Raw genomic sequence first — 24,537 nt, forward strand, 5'->3', positions numbered from 1 at the left:
ATCTCCTTGTCTTCCTCTCCATTTGAAAGATCTGTGGCTGCATTTCTTAGTCCCTCGTTGTTTTAATGTTGTCTTGTTTTACATAATAACGTCTCTGTTACCCTGTTTTGAGAGTTTTTTTTCCTTGATTTATTTTTGTGATTTCCCTGTCTAGGTTGACCTCTCATTGCTCTGTCTAGTGTTCTAGCCTTAGGTTGATACCTGATATTATTGATTTTCTAGCCAAAGCACTCCCTTTAGTATTTCTTGTAGTTTTGATTTTTAAGAATTCTCTAAAGTTCTGTTTATCTGGAAATGTCCTAATTTCACTTTCATATTTGAGAGACAGTTTTGCTGGATATACGATTCTTGGGTGGCAATTTTTTTTTCTTCAATGCTTTATATAAGTCATCCCATTGCCTTCTTGCCTGCATGGTTCTGCCGAGTAGTCCGAGCTTATTCGTACTGACTCTCCTTTGTAGGTGACTTTTCGTTTATCCCTAGCTGCTCTTAAAATTCTCTCTTTATCTTTGGTTTTGGCAAGTTTGATGATAATATGTCTTGGTGACTTTCTTTTAAAATCTACCTTATGTGGAGTTTGATGAGCATCTTGGGTAGATATCTTCTCATCTTTCACAATATCAGGGAAGTTTTCTGCCAACAAATCTTCAACAATCCTCTCTGTATTTTCTGTCATCCCTCCCTGTTCGGTACTCCAGTCACTTATAGGTTATTTCTTTTGATAGGGTCCCACGTGATTCTTAAGGTTTCTTCATTTTTTTAAAATTCCTTTTATCTGATTTTTCTTAAAAAATATTGGTGCCAAGTGCTTTATCTTCAAGCTCACCAATTCTGCCTTCCACTTGCTCAATTCTGCTCCTCTGACTTTCTACTGAGTTGTCTACTGTGTAATTTTATTGTTAATCCTCTGTATTTCTGATTGCTGTTTGTCTGTGGATTTTTCCAGCTTATTAAATTTTTCATTATGTTCTTGAATAACCTTTTTAATTTCTTCAACTGTTTTGTCTGTGTGTTCCCTTGGCTTGTTCTGTGTATTGCCTGGTCTCCTTCCTGATGTCTTGAAGGGTTCTGTATATTAATCTTTTGTATTCTGCCTCTGGTAATTCCAGGAAGGCACTTTCACCTAGAAGATCCCTTGATTCTTTATTTTGAGAGCTTGTTGAAGCAGCCATGGTCAGTTTTCTTTGTGATTTGATATCGACTGTTGTCTCTGAGCCATTTCTAAGTTATTGTATTAGTTTATTTTATGTTTTGTTTACTGTATCCTAGCTTCTTGCTTTGTTGCGTTTTGATATGCCAAATAGGTTGCTTGAGTGAGCTGGCTTTATTATTTTCGCCTTTGAAGCTCTGATGTCCTGTCACCAGATGGTTAGAGCTGTTATCAAGTTATGTTAGTCTAGGAGTCCATTCACTTTTCTTGTATGAAGTCAGCTGAGGTGTCCAGGTAGCTGATCATCAAGTGTGTGGTACAGGCTCTTTCCTACAGTCTTAGAGGGGCAGGGGTGATTGGTGTAGGTACCAGTATCTGGTTGCAGTAGGGGGTAACACTCTGAATGAGGCAGGGGCTGAGAATTGTCCCCCAAGTGTCTATGAGGAAAGCATGCCCCTCTTTCCTGGAGCGTACAGGTGGGTGGGTTCTGCAGATGGACCATCAGCACCCAATGCTTTTGGTTGTAAGGTCTGGGAGGTAACAGTTATCCTTGGACCCCTGTTGCGGGTGGGTGGGTGACCTGAGTGGAGCCACCAGTCTTTAGGCCCCTGATGTGGGTAGGTGAGGACCCTGTTTAATAGGCTAAGTGGTGTCAATCATCAAACACATACCTCTCCACCACACAGCTGAGACAGTCGCAGTCTGCCGACAAGGGCCTATTCTCATGAAATTGGCCCACACAGGTCCATGTAGGGGGGAAAGGTATTCAAAGTCCACAGACTGTTTATGCCTGGACAGGAGCCGCTTCTGTCTGGAGCTCCCCCAGTTAGTGGAGCTGGCAAGTTATCTTTTCCCTCAATTGCAAATTTATTCCTTCTCCAAGGCCAGGAGAAAGGCTCCAGGCGCTCAACAGGGCCTATATTAGGCCCAGGGAAATCAACAGCCTCTGAAGCCAGCTTGGGTGTGGGGGGCGCGGTAAAATATGTGCAAGTACTTAGCTTTTGCCAAGAGCACCATTTTTCTCTGGTTCAGACGTGTGAGTAGGCTGTGAGGCTGGATGTTTCTCCCTGAGGAAACTGCATATGAACACTACAACCAGCCTGCCACAGCCACTCCCGGGAATGGTGCCTGAGGGGTCCTGGTGATTCAGGTCCGGCAACTCCTCTGTGTTTCTGAACTGTCTCTCCCTCCCGCTGCCGTTCAGTCCGTTTTCTAACTTTGCCTTTGATGTTCAGGGCTCCTAGCTTGTCATAAATATAATCATTTACCTTATTTTTTTGGGTCTTTGTTGTAAGAAGGATCGCCGGAGCCATCTGGCTATTCTGTCATCTTGGCTCTGCCTCCGGCAGTAGCCTTTTAAGAGTGTATTAACAATTGCTAATACTTCAAGTTGAAGTCTGCCAATCTCAAGACAGAGGCTTGTGTGAATAACCGCAAATTTATAATGAAAATTTTCAAAGTAGAGTTTTTGAAGCTGTTGCTTATGCCCTGTATCAATGGTTTTTTAAAAAACCTGTTGCAGAATTTGCTAAATGTTCTTTGGATTTCATATATATATATATATATAAAATACATTGCTCTCGAGTTAATTCTGACTCATAGTGGCATGATTAGCATATATAGATAGGTAGATAAATATAAAGCCCCGTACAAAACCCATTGCCGTCAAGTCGATTCCGACTCATAGCGACCCTATAGGACGGAGTAAAACTGCCCCATAGAGTTTCTAAGGAGCACCTGGTGGATTCGAACTGCTGACCTTTATTGGTTAGCAGCTGTAGCATTTAATCACTATGACACCAGGGTTTCCATATAAATATATATGGCCCTGGTGGTGCAAGTGGTTAAGCATTTCACTGCTAATCAAAAGGTCAGCAGTTCGAATCCTCCAGAGGCTCATTGGAAACCCTATGGGGCAGTTCTACTCTGTCCTATAGGGTCCTATCGAGTTGGAATTGACTCGATGGCAATAGGTTTGGTTTTTTTTGCATATACATAAAATATTTATAAAATCTTAATGCAATTTTGAACTGTTTAAACTTGAAGAATCTAGAAGTCTTATTTAAGAAAAAAAATCTCTGTCATTCAAATTGTGCATGTTGGGGCTACCATAGACCACTGTAGCCTAAGGATTATTTAAGCAACAAATAAGTTGCATAAATGAATTATGCAGTGGTTCATAATCTTTTAGCCTGCTGCAGAATCACCTGGAGATTGCTGGGCTCCACCCCTTGTGTTTCCTACTCAGTAGGTCCGGGATGGGGCTTGAGAATGTACATTCTAACGAGTTCCCAAGTGATGCTGGTGTTACTGGTGGGGGGACCACACTTTGAGACCATGGCCCAATGGATTCTACAATTTACTCATTTCTAGTAGCTGTTGAGGGAGGACCAGGCAGGCCTGTCTCCGGACCTGCAGGAGGCATGGGAGGATGATACAAAGGAGGACAACTCACAGGCTTGCTCTACCCTTCTCTCTTTCCGTAAAAGCTCCTGAGCTACCCCTGACAGATGTGCCCCTGGGCTGGGTAGATCCCTGATAATTCCTGCGTTGTCCTTGTCTGAAGCAGTGGTGACTGCGGCACCCCGGGGGGCTTTCATCTTTAATGTCCTGATCCCTGTGCCCCTCCCACCCTCCTCTCACCCACATCACCTCTCCCTGCTCAGATCCTTGATCTCTGGCTTTCTCCCTCTGCTGCCAGTGAGCTTCTGGGCCAGGAGGGATGGATGGGCCTTCAAAAGAATCCTGGCAGGCAGCTGTGAGGCCAGGGCCTCCGCTTTGAGTCTGGTGAGTCTTTGATTTCTAGACAGATTAGCAGTACACAGAAGCAGAGCCAGAGAATCAGCACTTGTTAAATGCAGATTGCTGGATCCCACCTCCAGAGTTTCTGATTCAGGTCTAGGGCAGGGCCTGAGAATTTGCATTTTAACAGGTTCCCCAGGTGATGCTGATGCTGCTGGATTACACTTTGAGAACTGCTGATGTAGTTTTTTACCAAAGGTTTCACAGTTTTGAAATGGAAATTTTGCAAACCAGTCTGTAAGAAGAGGGTCAAGCTTTATTGAGCAAAGCTAGCAAGGCCAGAAGATAGTCCAGGTACGTGTCACACAGAGATGATCACTCAGATGCATTACCTAATGGATTCCGTATCAGGCTGTATGCCCCTTTTATCAAACATATCAGCAAGGAACAAGGAACTGGGCAGATAGATGTTTGGTTCTTTATCCTTTTGAATTCCACCCAGAATCTCCCACAGAGGGAAAGGGATGATTTAGCCAAATAATAGAAAGCAGGAAAGAAGAGAAGAAGAAGCAGAACACCTGGATAATAAAATAATTATCTTCTCAGTTAGAACCCTATTTTCAAATAGCACTGAGGCCATGGTAAAACTATTGAAGAGAGTTGGCAGAAAGGAGAGACCAGGTGCCTAGTGTGCCAAGGTTACCACCTGCCTTCTTTCTTGCCCTCATTTGTTTTAGATCTGGACATATGGGCTAATTCATGCTCCCTAGAGTAATTTTCCGGCAATCTCAAGGGGAACAAAGACCAAGAAAACCATACTGTTTACACCCACGTCAGTCTTTGAGTCTACAGAGTTCCCTGGCAGATTCTTCAGAAAGAATTCGTTCCCACCCAATGACAGACATTTGTGTAACTCCAATGTACTGCCGGCAACCACCACCCCCTACCCCCCACATTCTGTGGAGCATCCAACCATCAATCCTCAAGATTTATGTGGTCTGTTGGCCACAGTGGGTTGCATTTCTATGGCTGCTGCTAACCTCCTGATCTGACCACACATCTCTTCCTGAGACTGTTTTCCCTCATATTCTGTGCCAATCCAGGCATGGGACTCACGAGAGGAATGCTTGTGCGTGGTAGACTGTGGCACTATGGGGAGGGGTGTGCATCCTAGCCTCTATAAAATCAAATGTTCCAATTCCTCGTGGGCACCCTTCCTCCTAGGTTCCAGCCACCAACACATTGCTTGGCCCTTTTCTCCCTCCAGGCCTGCTTACCTTCCTACTTTGTGGTTTCCTGAAACCACCTCCCTTTCTTTGGGACTTCCCCATGAAACTCAACAGGCCTCCTCTTAAAGATGCAGAGCAGGTCCATACTCACTTCTGTTCTCCTTTAAAGTGCTTCAAGATTCCTTAATGCTCTTTGCTAAGTCATCTACTCCAGGGCTCCCTTTTAGCATGGCAGGAAACCTGGCCAAGGCATTGTAATGTTTTTCTTTTATTTCTGGTCACTAGAAGTAGATTGGGGCCATGGTGGTGCAGAGGTTAAGTGTTCGGCTGCTAACCAAGAGGTTGGCAGTTCAAATCTACCAGCCACTCCTTGGAAACCCTATGGGGCAGTTCTACTCTGTCCTATTGTGTTGCTATGAGTTGGAATCCACTGGATGGCAATGGGTTTGGGTTTTTTTTTTTTTTTGGAAGTGGATTAGCAATTTAGTTTCTCACTGAGATAAAATATTAATTATTCCCATCTTCCCTGAAATGCCCCCCTTTAAAGGCAGAAGAAAGTCTTAGTTTGGGTTTTATGTAACTTTTTTTTAACCTCAGTCCATTTGTGTGAGGAAAAAAGATTTCACTTTAAATCCATATGGCAGTGTATATTCTTCCTCACACATGATTTCAAGATACGCAAACTGAAAAGTGAAATCTAGAAGAGAGACTGAGTGGTCCAATTTTTTCATTGAGCTCAGCTTATCTGCTTGTTTGCTTTCTGTGGCATTTCTTATCCAAACATGTTTGTATTGATGTAACACAGTTTAAATTCTAGTGTGGTATAGTAGATAGGGTCTCTCTGAGTCAGAATCGATTTAATTACAATGGGTTTGATTTTTTGGTTTTTATAGTCGATAGAACACTAGACACTTGAAACCACCTCAAATTTTTAAAAAAATTATTCAGGGTACAGATTATAATTAAGAGTTCAGAGTCTCCAAGTCAGAATACCTGGGGAATAGATCAATCTCCACCCTCTCTATCTTGGAGGAAGTAGAGCCAGAATGCTTCTTAGAAGTGAGGATGACAAAACTTCACCTCACTTACTTTGGACACTTTATCAGGAGGGACCAATCCCTGGAGAAAGACATCATGTTTGGTAAATAGAGGGTCAGCGAAAAAGAGGAAGACCCTCAATGAGATTGACTGACACAGTGGCTGCAATAATGGGCTGAAATATGCCTACTGTTGTGAGGATGGAGCCCTGGTGACGCAATGGTTAAGAGCTCGCCTGCTAACCAGAAGGTTAGCAGTTCAAATCCACCAGCTGCTCCTTGGAGAACCGACGGGGCTGTTCTACTGTGTCCTGTAGGGTCACTATGAGTTGGAATTGACTCAACAACAACAGTTTTTTTTTTTTATTGTAAGGATGGCACAGAACTGGGCAACATTTTGTTCTGTTATACACAAGGTCACTGTGAGTCAGAGTGGACTTGACAGAACCTAACAACAAAAACACCACCACCACCACCCTCTGTGTAGGGCTGGCCATGGAATAGGTCAGAACTAAAATGTGTGGAAAGTTATTTCAGTCAGCTTCACCTAGTCCAGGGTTTCATAATCTCAGTATTATTGCCATTGGTAGCAAGATAATTCTTTGTTGTGGGGGGCTGTTCTGTGCACTGTAGGATGCTTAGCAGCATCCACAGTCTTTACTCACTAGATGCCAGTAGCACCTCCATCCATTTTTTTAAAATAAAACTTTATTGTGTTTTTGGTGAAAGTTGACACAGCAAATCAGGTTTCCATTCAACAATTCCTACACAAATGGTTCAGTGACATTGGTTACATTCTTCACAATGTGTCAACATTCTCATTATTTCTGTTCTGGTTGTTCTGTTTCTAGTAGTCTAGTTTCCCTGTCCCTTACCTTCTCATTTTTGCTATAAAGTAATTGTTGACCGTTTGGTCTCATATAGATGATACTCTAAAGGAGCACAGTAATCACAGGTGATATTCTTTATTTTGTGAGCTAATCTATTATTTAGCTAAAAGGTGACCTTGGTATGGTTTCAGTTCAGGATTTGAAGAGTATCTCAGGGCAATAGTCTCAGGGAGGCATCTAGTCTCAGCCAGTCCATTAACTCTGGATTTTTTCAAGAATTTAAGTTCCGTTCCATATTTTTCTTCCATTCTATCAGAATCTATCTATTGTGGCCCTGATCAGAATGATTGGTAGTAGTAGCCAGGTACCATCTAGTTCTGGTCTTAGGGTAGATGAGGCCCTGGTTCATGTAGACCATTAATCCTATAGAGTAGTTTCTTCTTTGAGTCTTGGGTTTCCTTCGTTCTCTTTTGCTGTGGATGAGTAGGGGCCAATAGTTGTATCTTAGATGGTCACTCACAAGCTTTTAAGACCCCAGACACTACTCACCAAGCTAGGATGTGGACCATAAACTTTATGAACTATATATGCCAATTGACTGAGTTGTCCCGTGAGACAATGGTCCTAAGCCTACAATTGCAGAAAACCAATCCCATGAGGCATTTGTTTATATCTGAGAAGTATCCATAACTGTGCACCCTATATATATATGAATATATGTGCATGCATAGACACATACATACATATACATGTATATATATCTATACTGTTGTTGTTAGGTGCCGTCAAGTCGGTTTTGACTCATAGTGACCCTAAGTACAACAGAATGAAACATTGCCCAGTCCTGTGCCATCCTCACAATTGTTGCTGTGTTTGAGCCCATTGTTGCAGCCACTGTGTCAATCCATCTCGTTGAGGGTCTTCCTATTTTTTACTGACCCTTTACTTTACCAAGAGTGATGTCCTTCTCCAGGGTCTGGTCCCTCCCAAGAACATGTGCAAAGTACGTGAGATGAAGTCTCACCATCCTTGCTTCTAAGGAGCATTCTGGCTGTACTTCTTCCAAGACAGATTTGTTTGTTCTCCTGGCACTCCATGGCATATTCAGTATTCTTCACCAACACCATAATTCAAAGGCATCAATTCTTCTTCATTCTTCCTTATACGTTGTCCAGCCATGGTATTTGCAATTGCCTCATATGCATGCGAAAGCTGGACAGTGTATACACCTATATCCCCATTGCCGTCGAGTTGATTTCAACTCATAGCGACCCTATAGGACTGAGCAGAACTGCCCTGTAAGGTTTCCAAGGAGCACCTGGTGGATTCAAACTGCTGACCTTTTGGTTAGCAGTCAAACTCTTATTATTACGCCACCAGGATTTCCATATACATACATACATATACATAACACACACACACACATGCACACATTATATACCAACATATATAATACATAAATCCACACATATATTTTTTGGTTGTTGCTGCTATTGCAAAATTATATATGTCATAAAACAAACAAACAAACAAAAAACCCATTGCCATCAGGTCAATTCTGACTCATAGTGACCCTATAGCACAGAGTAGAACTGCCCCATAGGATTTCTAAGGAGTGGCTGGCGGATTCAAACTGCTAACCTTTTGGTTAGCACCTGAGCTCTTAACCACTGCGCCACCAGGGCTACATATATGTCATATTTACCAAAACGTCCCTTTTTCTTGTGTATACTTAGTGACATCATTGGCCTTGGTCAGGCTGTGCTCACTTCACCCATATTCAGTGTTGCCTTTCCCATCACCAAAAGTATCAAGTGTCTACTATCTAGAGAGTGATGCCCCCTCTCCCTCTCCTCTGACCCATCCCTGTTAACCACCAGTGAGCATCGGTCTCTGCATATGGATCTATCCTTGTCTTATTATAAAAGAAAAATTGATCATACCATATTTGTTCTTTTGTAACTGCCTTATTTCACTCAGCATTATGTTCTCCAGATTCATTCACATTATGTTTCGAGGACTCATCATTCTTTATGGCTGCATAGTATTACATTATATGTATGTACCACATTTTGTTTACCCATTCATCCATTGATGGCCACTGAGGTTGTTTCCATCTTTTTGCTATTGTGAATAGTGCTTTAGTAAACATAGGTGTGCATATGTCTATTCATGTCTCTTCTATTAGATCTCTACCTAGAAGTGGTCCTCCATCCGTTTTTGACAACCAAAAAAAACGTCTCTAGACATTACCAAGTGTTTATAGGGGGAGGGGGAGCAAGATCGTGCTGGGAACCAATGACCTAGTCCTAGTGCATATGTGGTTGAGATTTTATGAACCTTATCGGGCTCAGTGGTTAAGCGTTAGCTGCTAACTGAAAGATTGGCAGTTCAAACCCACCAGCCACTCCACAGGAGGAAAGACTTGGAGATCTGCTCCCGTTAAGATTATAGCAGAGGATACCCTATGGGGCAGTTCTACTCTGTCCTATAGGGTTTCTATGAGTCATAATTGCCTCAAGGGCACACAACAACAACAACATCTGCCTTCAATTTAATGCGAAAATTGTTACTCTTGTAGCATGTGCCTTGTAACAACTTTTGGCCCATAGCACCATTGTAGGCTTGAAATTTTCCTGACTATAATCCATAGCAGTGATCCTCAGCCTTTGATGTGCTTTCCAATCACCTGTGAATCTTGCTAATAGTGCAGATTTTAATTCAGTAGGTTTGGGGTGCGGCATGAGAGTCTCCATTTCTAATAAGTGCTGGTCTAAGGACCACACCTTGAGTAGCAAGAGCCTAAAGGATGATTTAGTCCTTGGCCATTGAGCCGTTTTCTGCATACAATTTCACTCTAGTGCTGTGGCTGGTCCACTAGAGAACCTTTAGGAGTGGGGGTTTGACACAGTCTTTTTATTTCGTTGTCTGTACCAGGCTGTTGCTGCGAATCCCACTCTATTCCTTCAGTATGGTGCTAGTGGATAAGCATGGCACTGACAAGGAGCGCTACAACTCCCTGGTGACACCCATGGCCCTCTTCAACCTGATTGACACTTTCCCCTTGAGAAAAGAGGAGATGGTTTTGCAAGCTGAAATGGGCCAGACCTGTAGCAACTGATGTGATGGTTTCTCTCTCAGTGGTTCCTCTTCTTCTACAGAGCGTGATGCACCACAGGGAAGGCCTTAAAAATATCCTTGATGTACAGATTTTTATTTGTAATTTTAAAAGTCTATTTTATTATGAGCTTCCTTTGCACTTAAAAATTAGCACAATGCTGTTTGTACTTTGAAGTTTCAAAAATTATATGAATATGGTATTTACTCCTCCTTTCATTACTCCACCGTGACTGGTTAATTTTGTAGAGAATTTAGAAACTACAACCATACATATATTTTCAACATGTTATTCAGTGTAACACATAACTCCCTTATATGTAGTTGTTTATATAAAACTTTTATTAATAAAATATTTTGGAGCAAATTTATTAAAACTCCCTTTGTTTTTTAAGCACTGACCATACTTGCTCAGTGCTGGTCAAAGATTTTAGGATTGTGATGCCTAGTGGTGCTTTAGGAATGGAAAATATAATTACTCTCCCAGGTAAACTTTGACATTTTCCCTTCATTTTCAGAGTATCAGTTTGGTTGGCAGACTATTCCTGAACAGACAAAATTACTAAATTAATGGCGGACGGTCTACAGTCCAACATACGGAGGTTTAAAGCTGGAAGCAAATTTGACTTTTTTTTTAAAGACTAGGCAGCATGATTGCTGTGCTGTGCATAGGTTTGTACCGTACCTACAAATATGATTTTTTTTTTCCCACAAAGCATACTAGAAGCCATTCTTTGAATTTTCTCTCCTTCAGATGTATCAGATAAAGGTCAATTGCGTGGCTGGAAGAAGAATTTAACCAGTAACTAGTTGGGAAGCTATGAAAAGTTCAAAAGGTTTTTTGTCACAATTAAATAAGCATGTATCAGCTCGTGTTAAAACTCTTTGTCTTTGACAAGCCAAGGTCCCATCCTGAAGATATACTGACATTTAAGGAACTGCCTCATTGTCTTCAAACCAGTCTTCCTAATAAACTTGGGATATTACAGGCATTTTGCCCAAGAGACACAAACTATTTAAAGATGAATGCACTGTGACATTTAAAAATAAATTACACCAAAACTTCGGGGGCATTTCTGGAGATTAATCAATAGCTTTCTTTAGAGAAGTGCTTTCTCACTGCAGATCTTTCAGGACTTTTCTGTGGACTTTTGGGACCCCATAAACCAATAAATAACCCTGTTTGCTTGCTCACACTGTGGTACTGCAGAACTTTGACGTGTGTGTGTGTGTGTGTATTGGGCATGAATTCAAACTGAAAACTGTCTGCTTTGTTAGATGGCTGCTAAAATCTCAGTTCGGTGCTTTTAGCCTTAACTTAGCTGCTTGGAATCTATCCCCCTTCCTTTCCCCCAGTGCATGTGTAGTGCAATGGTCAGTCAGAGATTTAGGTAGTTTATATACAGAATTTGGGTTTCCCTCTCTCCTTTCTGAGGTCTCCCTCATCACTTTTCAGTTGCTAGGGTCACCCCTACTCTGTCCCCAGCATGATGCATACTGAGACCTGCCCTTAGGCAAAACCCATAAAAAGTGATGACTCAGTTTTTTTTTTCAGTCTAGTTGCCTTCTTCCAAGTGATGACTGCCTTCCAGTATCTGCCTGATTTTTAGTCACTCTCCAATGCCTTCAGGTACTTTTTACAAATATTTTGTCCAGATATAGTTGTCGCCTGTAGGGGAAGTCTGGTCCAGTATCTTTTATGTCAGTGGTTCTTAACCTTAGATGTCCATTGGAATTACCTGGTTGTTTGGCTAAACACTAGTCTTGTTATTGCATAATGTAATCTAATGTAAATTGTGATGTAATTACTTTCCATGATGTAATCAATCAAGCACTTGAAAAGGGAATTTCCCTAGGGTGTTTTCTGCCCCCAGAATATAAATAGGTATTTGGCAGGACTTACTCTATACCCTTCTTGTCACCTGACCTACCAATCTTGAGATACAAGCCTACAGAAGTCTCCAGCCTGGTGCCTAACCTACGGATTTTCACCTTGCCAGCTACCAGCCCTCCCCCACAATCATGCAAACCAATTCCTTGAAGTAAATCAATCTCTATCTATATATATACATATGTATGTGTGTATGTGTGTTTTAGTTGTTTTTCTTTTAAACACAGCTAAAAATTGGGTAACAATTTGTAAAGCACCTGGCACATAGTATGTACTCAATAGACGTCACATCTGATCCCTTCCTTTGTCACTACCTGGGATTTATTGGCAGGGGAGAGGGGAGGCATAAAGGGAGCAAAGGTGTCAGGCTTCAGATTTAGGGGATGATAAGTGAACAAAAACCAAAAGGAGGGACAGGTTTAATAGCTGAGCACCAAGAAGGGTTGTTCGCCATTATCCTCGCTTTAGAAACAGAAATCAGACTCTCATCCAGCCTGTGTGTGTCAAATGATCACATGTATTTTTCTCCAAAGACAAACACATATAAAAACAAAAGGAACAGGTGACATATAATCCATCTCCAAGGACTCAAGGAGTAACTCATAATAGAACACGTTAGAGATACCAGGAAAGTGAATTTAATGAAAAAGACATTACACTTTGGAGCAAGTACAGGGTGGCTTAACATTTTGGTCTCGGGTACATAATCCATCCAGAAGCTTAGAAGCAGGCAGGTGAAATGTTTATGTACTGCTACTAATTTTTTCACCAAACACAGCAAAACGTGCAAATGGGAACAGTTGTTTGTAGCCAAAAACAAAAACTAGCAAAATGAATGCAGGCCTTCCATCATCTCTTATTATTAAGTGCTTATAATTGTTGCACAGAGTTCTTCCTTCTTTTTCTCTGTCTCTACTTAAAAACAAACAAAAAGAGACCAATATTCTATCAGAGCAGGAATTTAGGAGAGTATATCGGCAGCTGAAGCAGGTGGATACTGAAAACTAAACCACCAAAGCAGAAATGAACTTACTCATGTGTAGATGACCCAGCCTTTGGCAGAGTTTGGAAAATTATCCTTATTTCTCCTCCAGGTGAGCCCCCATTCAGAGTCCTAGTGACCCAATGATCCTTAGCTGTATTGAAAGTATGGCTCCCTTCTCCAACCTGCGAAACTCCTGGACTTATCTTCAGGGCCCAGAGTAAAATCTAGCCATGTAGAGGCCTGTCATAACTACTGTGCTCAATCCAATAATGGCGGCCTAGTGCATTCACAGAGCTGGGCCAATACTTGGTCTGACATTGTGGTGCCCCTCTATGGGTATTCTTTAAGTATTTGTACATTTATTCTGAGGAATACCTGCCTTGGGGAAAGGATGCAAAGGAGACCCCACGCCCAGGGAAGGCACACCTCTTTTCCCTATGTCCTTAGCAATTCAACTCTGGGCTAAACTTGCAAACCCCATTCATCAAAACAAAGTCCTGCCTTTAACCAGACTCGTCCTTCTTAGAAGGCAAGGGGTCTCCACCTCACGTATCTACTCGAGCAGACCTTATTTCTTTTGGCCAATTATTATTCCCAAGACAAGTTTTCTACTTCATTACCTTTCCAGGAATATTTACTGTGCCTTATAATTTGGCAACCTGGGCAGCTGCCTGGGAAGCCCAGCCTGGCACTGTGCATTTAGATGCTTTGCAAACAAATGACTTAAAGATCTGGATGCTGAGGTGGCCAGAGGGAGTGGAAGATTAAAGATCATATATGCCTAAATCCACGTGGAGAAAAGCATTGAGGGCATCTTTTATGTTCTGGTATGCACCTCAGCCAACGGGACTATGTAAGAAGATAGTTATTGAGGAGGACAAGTTAGCTGGGTGGGGATGGTGGGAAAGGTCAAAAGCAAGAAGATTCAGGAAAAGTCCAATTGTCACTTTCTTCACATCAACTGAAAGCCAATGGCCTCTCTTCAAAAATGTCCGTTTATTAATCATCAAGATTAGGAAAGAATGGAAAAAAACTTCCCAACTTGGAATCATTTTAACCACTGTTTAACTGCGTGAATGATTGACATGCCTGTTGTGTAATAGACTGGTCCCCCATCCTTGTTTCCAATTGAGAAAAATTGTTAAATACGTTTTATCATCAGGACTCATCAATGCCTGTGGATTTGCAGAAACAAGTTTCAACTTTCTGAAGACAAAATGAGCCTTAGGCTAAGCAGAAAAATTCTTGGGAGGAGCAGTCAGATAAAAAAATACCTCCCCAAAATAAGTCTATCTACCGACAAAGAGGTAAAAAGAAAATATTTAGATTCTCTGCCCTTCTAAGGAGACATTTCTTTCCTTGGCAGTGACAAACAATTAACAAATTTGCCTTAGTTGTTATCATGAAATGTTGGATCTACTCACTGTAATAATCTGTGCCCCATTCAGAGGAAAAGGAAAGCAAAGTAGGGACACATCTCCTCTCGTGCTGAAATTTTGGAGAGAAAAGGATAATCTGCTCTGTATGAGTGTTTTGTCACTTATTGGCAATACTAACTATATATTCTACTTTTTCTTTCCAAATATGAAACGAACCCCACCCAGCATAGCTTGATGAATTCTAATGAGGTACGATTTATAATTATTGAAACACCATGCATTACTCATAGAGACTAAAGTAGTTTGTATGTCTATGGAAGTTGTTTGGATGGAATGGTAAATTTCATTCGGTAGATAAGCAGGATTTTGAACAACATTCCTGTCAGGAAGACCGGTTTGATCTCCCTGATGTAGAAGATAAGGAGTAGGCAACAGAAAGAGATGTCCATTACATTGGAAGAGGGTGCTAAAGAAAGAAGAGGAAGGAGAGTTTGTTCCCAGGTCCAGAAACCTGGTAACAAAAAACTGACCAGTTTTTCTCTCCATCAAATTAAACGCTTTCTGTAATTTTTATTATCTAATCAGATGAAGTAGGACATTCCAGCCTAAAAATCAATAAATTACTATCACCCAAAATGGGTAACCAAGCATAAAATAAGGATTGTTTGTATGTTTGCTGTACCCCGGAGTCCACTTCACTGTACACAGAATGCTTAAGACCTAACCAAGCATCTGGGAAAAGGGCCCGAAGGGATCACGTACCACAGTGATATAATGACCTACTTTTCCTTTTTACAGTGGGTTAAAATTTACAAAGCATATTTACATGTACTTTCTTATTTTACATCTTCAGTTAATCCAAGGTTGTGTGATTATTCCTTTTTTACAAGTAAATAGACCAAGGCCCAGACTGAATAATTAGCTTGACTGAAGTCACATGATTGGTAAGTATTCATGACTTGAGCCAATGTCTAAGGCTAGGCTCTTTTCATCTTACCGTGGTTGCCTTGCAAGTAATAATCTCCACGTTAGCTAAAAGAGAAGCTATTCCAAAGCCAAATCCAAGCAGTCATCATGATGTAGCTAGTCTGAATAATATAGTCTAGATAATCTGCCCTCTGATAGATTTTCTCAAATTGTGATTCTCTTGTACTAGAATCACTCCAGAAGCTTAAAAAAAAAATGACGGTAATTTTTACGGATTTTGGCCCTGTAGGTTTGAAACAGGGCTCTGGAATCAACATATTAAATTCACACTCCAGATGATTTAGATTAACCTTTGTAATCCTTAATGTGGCCTAATTTCACTGGCGATTGTTCAAACTTGCCCAGACCCAATTTTTGCTATTGGTTTGCCTGGATGGAAACCCAGGTGGCGTAGTGGTTAAGTGCTATGGCTGTTAACCAACGGGTCAGCAGTTCGAATCCGCCAGGCGCTCTTTGGAAACTCTAAGGGGCAGTTCTACTCTGTCCTATATAGGGTTGCTATGAGTCGGAATTGACTCAACGGCACTGGGTTTGGTTTTTGGGTTTTTTTTTTTTTTTTTTGCCTGTATAGACTTCCTTCTGATATTTCTTTTCTTCCCTAATTTCAGAGGCCATCAGTGGTACCATTGCCAAGTGTTAGAGGCAGTGCTCTGTCGAATGTGGAAAAATCTACGTGGAAGAAAAAACAAACGGTCATAATCCAAAATGCCACAAGCTCATACTCTGAGGTGCTTCTGGGACTTTCAATTTGCTTCTAAAAGTGGAGTTTGCCTCTGTTTTTTTCCACATCTTTATCCTCCTTTGCCAAATCTAAACCTTAGGGCAGTGGGTGATGATATGACTAATATTACTGTCAATCAAATGGGCTCAATTAATTCATTAGTTACATACGTACTTAATGATCGGTGATCATATATATGTGTAAGTTTATTAAGGAAAAGGAGGCCAAGAATATAAAATTCCACCAAAATATCTTTGTTTTTAGTTTTTATGTAAAGATCAAAGACTAAAGTCTTCAGTATGGATTATACCTCAACATAAAACTGAAATCCTCACACCTGGACTAGTAAGCAACATGATACACAGAGAAAAGACTGAAGTTGTCAAGGTTTTCATTTTACCTGGATCCACAATCAACACCCATGGAAGCGGCAGTCAAGAAATCAAATTATGTGTTGCATTGGGAAAATCTGCAAAAGACCTCTTTAAAGTGTTAAAAAAAAAACAAAACAAAGATGTCACCTTGAGGACTAAGGTGCACCTGACCAAAGCCATGGTATTTTCAATTGCCTTATATGGATGCAAAAGCTAGACAATGAATAAGGAAGACCAAAGAAGTATTGATGCATTTGAACTATGGTGTTGGTGAAGAATATCGAGTATACCATGGACTTCCAGAAGAACGAACAAATCTGTCTTAGAAGAAGTACAGCCAGAATGCTCCTTAGAAGCAAGGATGGTGAGACTTCATCTCACATACTTTGGACATATTATTAGGAGGGACCAGTCCCTGAAGAAGGACATCATGTTTGGTAAAGTAGATGGTCAGTGAAAAAGAGGAAGATCCTCAACAAGATGGATTAACGCAGTGCTGCAATGATGGGCTCAAACATAACAATGATGGTGAGGATGGTGCAGAACTGGGCAGTGTTTTGTTCTGTTGTACATAGGGTTGCTCTGAGTTGGAACTAACCCCATGGCACCTGAAAACAACATATAACCTGGAAAATCAACATCTTGACAACTCCAGTGATAGTACCAACATAAGTGAGATGAGAACCACCAGACTGAATCTTCCAAGTGTCTTGCAGGTGCTATTTACAGATTGCATGGATAAAGTCAGGCTTTTAAGCTTGCCCATGCCCCTTTAAAACTTGACCATACAAAGGCTGTACACTCTAATAGTTTTGTTCGATTCAACTGAGGGAAAATGAAAGTTGACATCTCCAAACAAGAATAGGATATTCCAGGCAAGGCCGTGGTCTCCTCTTCCAAGAAGTTGATATGCTGTTGTGGACAACACACTGTGTGTTTTTATCAATGCTGAGCCAGGCTGGTACTCACCCGCTAAAGGTGTAACTCCATTACTTGTAGAAAAGTTGTTTTGTAAAGACCAGTCAGTAAGCATATTTGAAGATTTTTCTTGATTTTTGTGCCTCAGTTTCCTCATCTGTTAATTGGTTAGAGGAGGTGGTCTCTAGAGACACCTACTGGTCTAACACTCTATGATGCTGTTTTTTTTTTTCATTTATTTTACAATTTTTTTTGATTACCTACACTGAACCATTCTATTGGAATGGATAACATTATGAAGAATGTTTAAAAAAAAAAAAAAGCAAAGATGTCACTCTGAAGACTAAGTTGCACCTGACCGAAGCCATGGTATTTTCATTCTCCTTGTATGCATGCAAAAGCTGGGCAATTAATAAAGAAGACCAAAGAAGAATTGATGTCTTTGAATTACAGTGTTGGTAAACATTATCGACTATTCCATTGACTGCCAGAAGAATGAACAAATCTGTCTTGGAAGAAGTATAGCCAGAAATACTTCTTAGAAAGGAAGATGGTGAGATTTTATCTCATGTACTTGGACATGTTATCAGAAGGGACAAGTCCCTGGAGAAGAATGTCATGCTTGGTAAAGTTGAGGGTCAGTGAAAAAGAGGAAGACCCTCAATGTGATGGATTGATACAGTGACTGCGACAGTGGGCTTAAACAGTGATTGTGAGGATGGCGCAGGATCGGGCAGTGTTGCCTTCCGTTGTACATATGGTCGCTATGAGTTGGAAGTGACTTGACAGCATGTAACAACCAGGACACACTGAACTAAGCACTGGGTATACAGCCATGAAAAAATGTAAAAATTGGCTCTGCCCTTACGAGTCTTACATTTTATGGATGTTGGGGGAAAAGGACACATACATTAAAGGACTCATTACATAAATACTATAATTGTGATGTGTGCTGTGCAAGAGAAATAGAGGCAGGCTGCTGTGAACTAGTTGGACAGAGGATGGTCAGGGGAGGCTTCCTTGAGGAGGTGACAATTAGGCCAGACCTGAATTATGAATGAGAATCAGATGGATGAGGAGAAGGAGAAAGAACATTCCCAGCAAATGTCATCGAGCAGCAGAAAGATACATAGTGTGGCTAAGGGGAAGGCGAGGGGAGGCATGGCCTGAGACGAGCTGGAGAGGAGGCAGTGGCCATTTATTTAGGGCCTGGCAGGCCCTGGGCAAGAGTTTCCACTTTATTCTCAGAGCCTAGGAAAGTTCGAGAGCCTGATCAGATGTGCTTTTAAAAAAAGACCACTCTTCAGATTGACAGATCCATAGTAATGATAAGCAAGTGTAGTCAAATGCTAATGGTAGAAACTGAATTTAAATGATGGGTATAAGGGTATTCACTGTAAAATTCTTTCAATTTTTCTGTATGTTTGAAACATTTTTACTAACATGTTAGTAAAAATCACTTGTGTGCAGCCACTACCTTTTCTTCAGTGGAAGCTTGTGTGTTGCTATGATGCTGAACAGGTCTCAGCAGACTAGGAAGAAAGATCTGGTGTTCTACTTCCAAAAATCAGCCAGTGAGAACCATGTGGCTCACAACAGTCCAATCTGCAACCGATTATGGGGATGACACAGACTGGGCAGGATTTCATCGGGTTGTACGTGGGGTCGCCATGATTCAAGCCCCACTCGACAATAGCTAACAACAACAACATGGTATGGAGAATAGATTGAGAGAGGACAAGAGTGGTTCCATAGATAGAAGCTCAGAGACTATTGTGATCATCATGGAGAGGTGAGATTGTTGCTTGGACTAGGGTGGTGCCATGGAGATAAGAGAGAATCAGAAGGCTCTAGAGATATTTAGGAGGTAGAATCAATACTATTTCCTGATTGATTTCGTATCAGGGTATGGAAAGGCAGAAATCAAAGATTACTCCGAGGTGTCTTGACAGTGTAACTGGGTGGATGATGGTACCAGGTACAGAGACAGAACACACTAAATCAGAAAGACATGAGTGCGAGGGAGAAGGTGGAAGGAAGAGTTCAGTTTTGAATGTGTTGAAAATGTGAGCTATCCCAGTGGAGATGTCGTAGAGGCAGTTGGATCTGGCTCTGGGGCTGAGAGGAGGGGTCTGTATTAAAGATGTGAGTTTGAAGTTATAAGCATACAGATGATCATAAAGCCATGGGAACATGGTATATGAGAATGCCTAGGGAAGTATATAAAGTAAGGGAAAAGAATGACCAACACCAAAGACTAATTTTTAAGAGTTGTGTACTGAATGAGTGGAGAACAAGGAGAAGGAGTAACTAGTGAAACAGAAAAATCAGGAGTATGTGATATTACAGAAGGCCTCTGTTGATGAGTTTTTGAGTTGTCTCCAACCTTTTGCAATCAATACTGTTGCACGTACTAATTTCTCACATATACATCTATCTCTGTAGGATAATACCCAGAAGTGGGAATGTTAGGTAAGATGTGTATGCATTTTAGATTTCAAAGTGTTAACTTTTGAAGAAAAGAATGCTTAGAAAAGCCGCTGAGCATAGATAGCTAAGTTAAGCATATTTAATATGGCACTTGATAGCACTGGTTAAATAAATGTAGCATATCCATGTAATATAATACTTAGCAGCTATAAGAAGGATGATGAGGTGGTCAATGTATTCTGATGTGGAAGGGGAGAGGGGACAGTTTTGAGGTATTTGAATTTTGTACCATTCACATGTATTACCTATACTCTAAAATACACTTTGTACCTCTACACTGAGGAAAAGAGACTGAACTAAAGATCAGTTTGCCTTTTACTCCTGATAGCAACACCAACAGATTCTAATGGACTTTTGCGTATCTGGGTTTTGCATCACAGAAATACCCAATGAGATGTTAGAAATCTTATGAAACCACAATACAGAGAATTGCTCTAAATGTGGCAAAGGTCTGAACTCATAAAGTTCACACTTTTCTTCAGTTCTAGTTATAAGTCTTGGAATTTATTTTGTCATTTTTAATACTAGCAAATAAATCTACTTAGTTGTGTCCACGTTAGAAATGTCTCCAGACTTCACCTTTTCCACCCACTTATCTCCCCTAAAAATGTCAGTGAGTCATGTGAATCTGAGGACAATTTATTTTTCCAGTGTGGGAAGTGATGATGATCATATACTTTTTGTTTTCTGTTGTTAAGCTGGGCAGTATAGGGGCATGGGTGTGAGTTAAAAGGAAAAAAAAACCCACCATATTCACTAAGCTATACTAGACCAATAACTTCAATTTTCTGGGATTACATGGCCTATCTTTGAATAATGTTGAAAATGCATTGCTTAGTTCCTTACTAAAAATAATGCTAAATATATTCTTAAATCAGTTTTCAAAATTGGAGAAGAAATCTAGAGATATGAAACTAGCTAGAATAAGCCCAAAAATGATTCTAGCTATCCTACCACTGGCTGATGAAAAATACCACCTTGCAGTTGATTATCACTTAGCTTTTCAATGCCATTTTATCCCCATGCCTTTCCTAGGCAGAATAAGTTGTGGCTACATCTGTGTTTCCAGGACTCTTTATCTATACCTTTATTATAGCACATATCACCTTGTATCATGGTTACTCATTTACATGAAGATTCCTTAAAAGCCTGTGAGTTACTCAGGGTCAAAACTGGGTTTGACTTGAGCTGTGAAGCTCAGCATCCATCAGAATCCTTGACATGAATTAAAAGTTTGCCCAATTGCTGAACTGAATGCCACTATCCCTCTTTTAGTCTCAGGCCCTCTTTGTAAGAGGGATGTGGCTCTCTTACTCTCCCTATTATAACAAGGAGAAAACAGAGAACCAACACAGTTTCACGAGCTTCCTAAAACCACAGAACTGGTTTATGGAAGAGTCACTGGCCTCTTCTTTTCTAGGCCTGTGCTTTTAATTCTGGGCATTGCATTCTCCAGGCCAAAGAGGTGACTGGAAAGGGAGTTCTCTCCTTATGGTGTATGATACGGAACGTGGCTTTCACACACGTAAAGGGCATGCATGAGGCTTGGCCAAAATAATACTAAGTGCATTCATCACCCTATGTAACAGCCTTTAGTTTCCTAGGAGCTTCAGAGATCCAGCAACAGTTTACTGTCAATTCCAAGTCTGCCCAGGATCCTGATTCAAATGCTTGAATTTTTCCTTTGGTATTTTATAAATGCTATTCTTTGCTAAAATTCTGTTTCTACCCTTTAAAAGAGTTTATATGAATTCAGGTGAGAAGAATGAGACAAGGGGCCAGAATACGACTCCATAAGGAGACTGGGTCAAATATGTTTATTGCCTCTTGCTCACCCTAATAAGCACAAGATCATGGCAGAACACTGGCCTCGGAGTCACATCCTGGATTTAAGGCCAGGTTTAGTCATAATCTCCATATGACCTTGGGCAAGTCATTTCAGCTGGGCTTCAGGTTTTGAATATGCAAAATGAGGAGTCAGGCCTAAGGTCCCTTCCAGCTTTAACTACCTTTGTGCCTAAATTTTGTGGCTTGAGCAAGGTATTGTATATTGAACTATTGGCCCCAATTCTTCCCTTCCTGTATCCTCACTCTTGCCATGGTTTCATTGTAGACAGAGTGTATTTCCCTGCTCCTTGAGTTTGGGCTTGGCCATATGGCTTGCTTTGGCCAAAGAGAGGTCAGTAGACATGACAAAAGCAAGGGGCTCAAATTATACTTCTGCAGTGCACCTCTGCACCTCTGCCATCAACATGGGAAGAACATACACTGGCTATGCCTCTGGCCCAAAAAGGAGTAGACACGAGCAATAGACCAAGACCCTCAGGCCTCTAGCAGGAAGCAGAGCTTCCCCAGCCAACCCATATAACCATGAGACTAAAGAATTGTGATTTTAAGTCACTGACTTTGGGGTGGTTTGTTACTCAGTATTATTGTAGCAATCACTAACCAATACAGAAGACGAAAACAAAAACACAAAGGAGAAAATGAAGGGGAGAGAGCAAATAAAGACCGTGACTCTCCTATAACAGGGTAAAAGAGAGGCAGAAGTAAAACAGCAGGTAGAGTAGTACCTCCCTTTTCATTAAACTGGCCTCATCAATAAACAAAATGTGAAATGGTGTATAGCTCGATCATTATTTCTTAATTAATGCCTTAGGATATTTTATAAAATGTTTACAACAGAGCTGTCTAATAGCCAGGTCATAATTAGAGTGACCCTACATCCCAATTTGCCCAGGTCTACATCTGTTGTCCTGGGGTAATTACTTAGCTCTCATCACTCTCAACAGTGGGCCGATTTAGATGATAACTTGTGTAGTCACCAGAGAAGACCCTGTCAGTCCATCCTGAAACCTCACCTGGTTAATACACCAGGTCGCTACAATACCGGCGTCACACGCCCTCCCCACCCTTTGCCACCATCTCCATCATGCCTTCTTTGGATCATGGGGATTCCTAGGGTGAGTGAAGGGTAGCCAGTTTCCCTTCTTATTCTTCAAGTGATCTACATTCTCAGTGGTCCCCTTCTTCCCCAAACCATTTGGGGAAATCTGAAGTAACTTATAATTTGAAAAGGTGTGGGGACCCCCAATCTCAGCTGTAGTTTCAAATAAGCTTGTGCTATTAATCTTATGGTATGAAGCCCATGAATCATTGCACAATTGGCTTGTTGTCAGGGGAGTGTGGTACACTTTTTATCATCCAGTCATTCTGAAGGCCCTGGTCCATGGGCATATCGATATACATGGTCTTTTAGCCACTCATCAAGGTCCTAAATGCCTAGAACACTGACATCTCTCCCCTTATGCCCCAATGATCTCAGGTGAGAAATGGTAGGGAATCAGAATCTTAGTTCCCAAGGAAACAGCAGCCAAATGTTCCTTGGAGGCCTCATTCTTGGAGAACTGGTCCTCTTCAGAGCCTGCGCTTCCCCATGCTGGAACGGAGCATGAGTACACCCTCTACTGGAGTCCCAGGGTTGTTGACCATCTTATGCCAAAGGCGTTGTTCTTCCCCCTGAGAGTCCATCCAATCCACGTTCTTCCCATGGCTCACACCTAAAAAAGGGAGAAGGAACATTACATTTCACAGATGAAATGTGATGTTCCAAAAGGCATCTCAACTTATGAAGAAGAGATGGGGGCCTCCTGACTAAAGCCTGATTTGTTCTTGCTCAATGTATCTAGTGAGTGGTGTTAGAATGGAATAAATCATTTAGAGCTTGCACTAGTCTCTTCTGCCTATATCATGAAAGACAAATCAGGATGGCCCTGGAGGCTTTTTTAGTTTAGCAGAGAAAGAGCTGGTTCATCTGGACTGAGTTGACAGAAGAACAGGCTGAACTGGACACTGAAGCCCTCACATTCTAACACGGCCACTTCTCTGATCTGTGGCGTTTTCATCATTTCGGTGACATTGATATTTTAAGTTCCCCTTATTCTATCAGTAGAGCATTATAGGGGTGGGGTCATTCTCTACAGGAACATTGACCTTGGTGCGTGCAGAGCATCTAGATCTGCCCTACGTTAGGAGATAATGAAAGTTTGGGGGAACTATGTATGCTCTGAGGAGCCCTGGTGGCAAAGAGGTTAAGAGCTCAGGCTGCTAACCAAAAAGTCAGCAGTTCGAATCCACCGGCTGCTCCTTGGAACCCTATGGGGCAGTTCTACTCTGTCCTATAGGGTTGCTATGAGTCGGAACCAACTTGACAGCACACAACAACGTGTGCTCTACTACTTCTAAGTTTTTTTTTCCAATTCACACTGTTATAGTCATGTCTTGTGGAACAGTGGTGTGTTTTCATGACCTGTTTGAACAATGCTAGATGTTATTTTTTCAGGGAAAAATGTATTTCCTTTAAATGTAAACACCGTATGAGTAAAGCCTGCAAGGGCTGGCAGAACTGAGAAGAGGATAGAGTTGGTCTTGGAAGTCCTTCCCTCAATTATCAAAAGTTTGTGCCGTCTCAGTCATCTTCTCACTAGCAAAACCTGAAGTCCTAAGAAAGTACTTGAGATTCACTTAGACTAAAGTGTAAATGATATTCTAACAAACTAACAAAGGAATGAATTTAACCATTCTGCTGCTCAAACTTCTAACCTAAGGATACAAAGTTAGAGTAGTAATATTTGTATTTTAACCATGAACAGATCTTCAGTTAAAAGAATGGAACATTTGTGGAAAT

The 24,537-nt window shown here is 41.2% G+C and overlaps 2 protein-coding genes across 12 annotated transcripts in view; one reads left to right on the forward strand and one right to left on the reverse strand.

Annotated features, from left to right (window-relative positions):
- SRPX (sushi repeat containing protein X-linked) overlaps positions 1-20,558 on the forward strand; it is a 125,245-nt gene extending 104,687 nt beyond the window's left edge. For 2 of the 6 annotated variants that reach the window (XR_007516026.1, XR_007516030.1), the window contains 2 exons: positions 9,926-15,304; positions 15,956-20,558. Coding sequence is in view for 1 of the 6 variants with exons in the window: in XM_049873451.1 (XP_049729408.1) it covers positions 9,926-10,109 (184 nt within the window). In the remaining 5 variants the exon portion in view is untranslated. Of the gene's footprint in view, positions 1-9,925 lie in introns of all 6 variants that reach the window. The other 4 variants (XR_007516029.1, XR_007516028.1, XR_007516027.1 and 1 more) reach the window with 4 other exon arrangements.
- Positions 19,839-24,537, reverse strand: part of SYTL5 (synaptotagmin like 5) — a 640,677-nt gene continuing 635,978 nt past the window's right edge. For all 6 annotated transcript variants that reach the window (XM_049873446.1, XM_049873447.1, XM_049873450.1 and 3 more), the window contains one exon: positions 19,839-23,410. In XM_049873446.1, coding sequence (XP_049729403.1) covers positions 23,268-23,410 — 143 coding nt within the window. In that variant the 3' untranslated portion in view covers positions 19,839-23,267. The remainder of the gene's footprint in view (positions 23,411-24,537) is intronic.

Source organism: Elephas maximus, chromosome X, assembly GCF_024166365.1.
Source record: "Elephas maximus indicus isolate mEleMax1 chromosome X, mEleMax1 primary haplotype, whole genome shotgun sequence".
NCBI lineage: Eukaryota > Metazoa > Chordata > Mammalia > Proboscidea > Elephantidae > Elephas > Elephas maximus.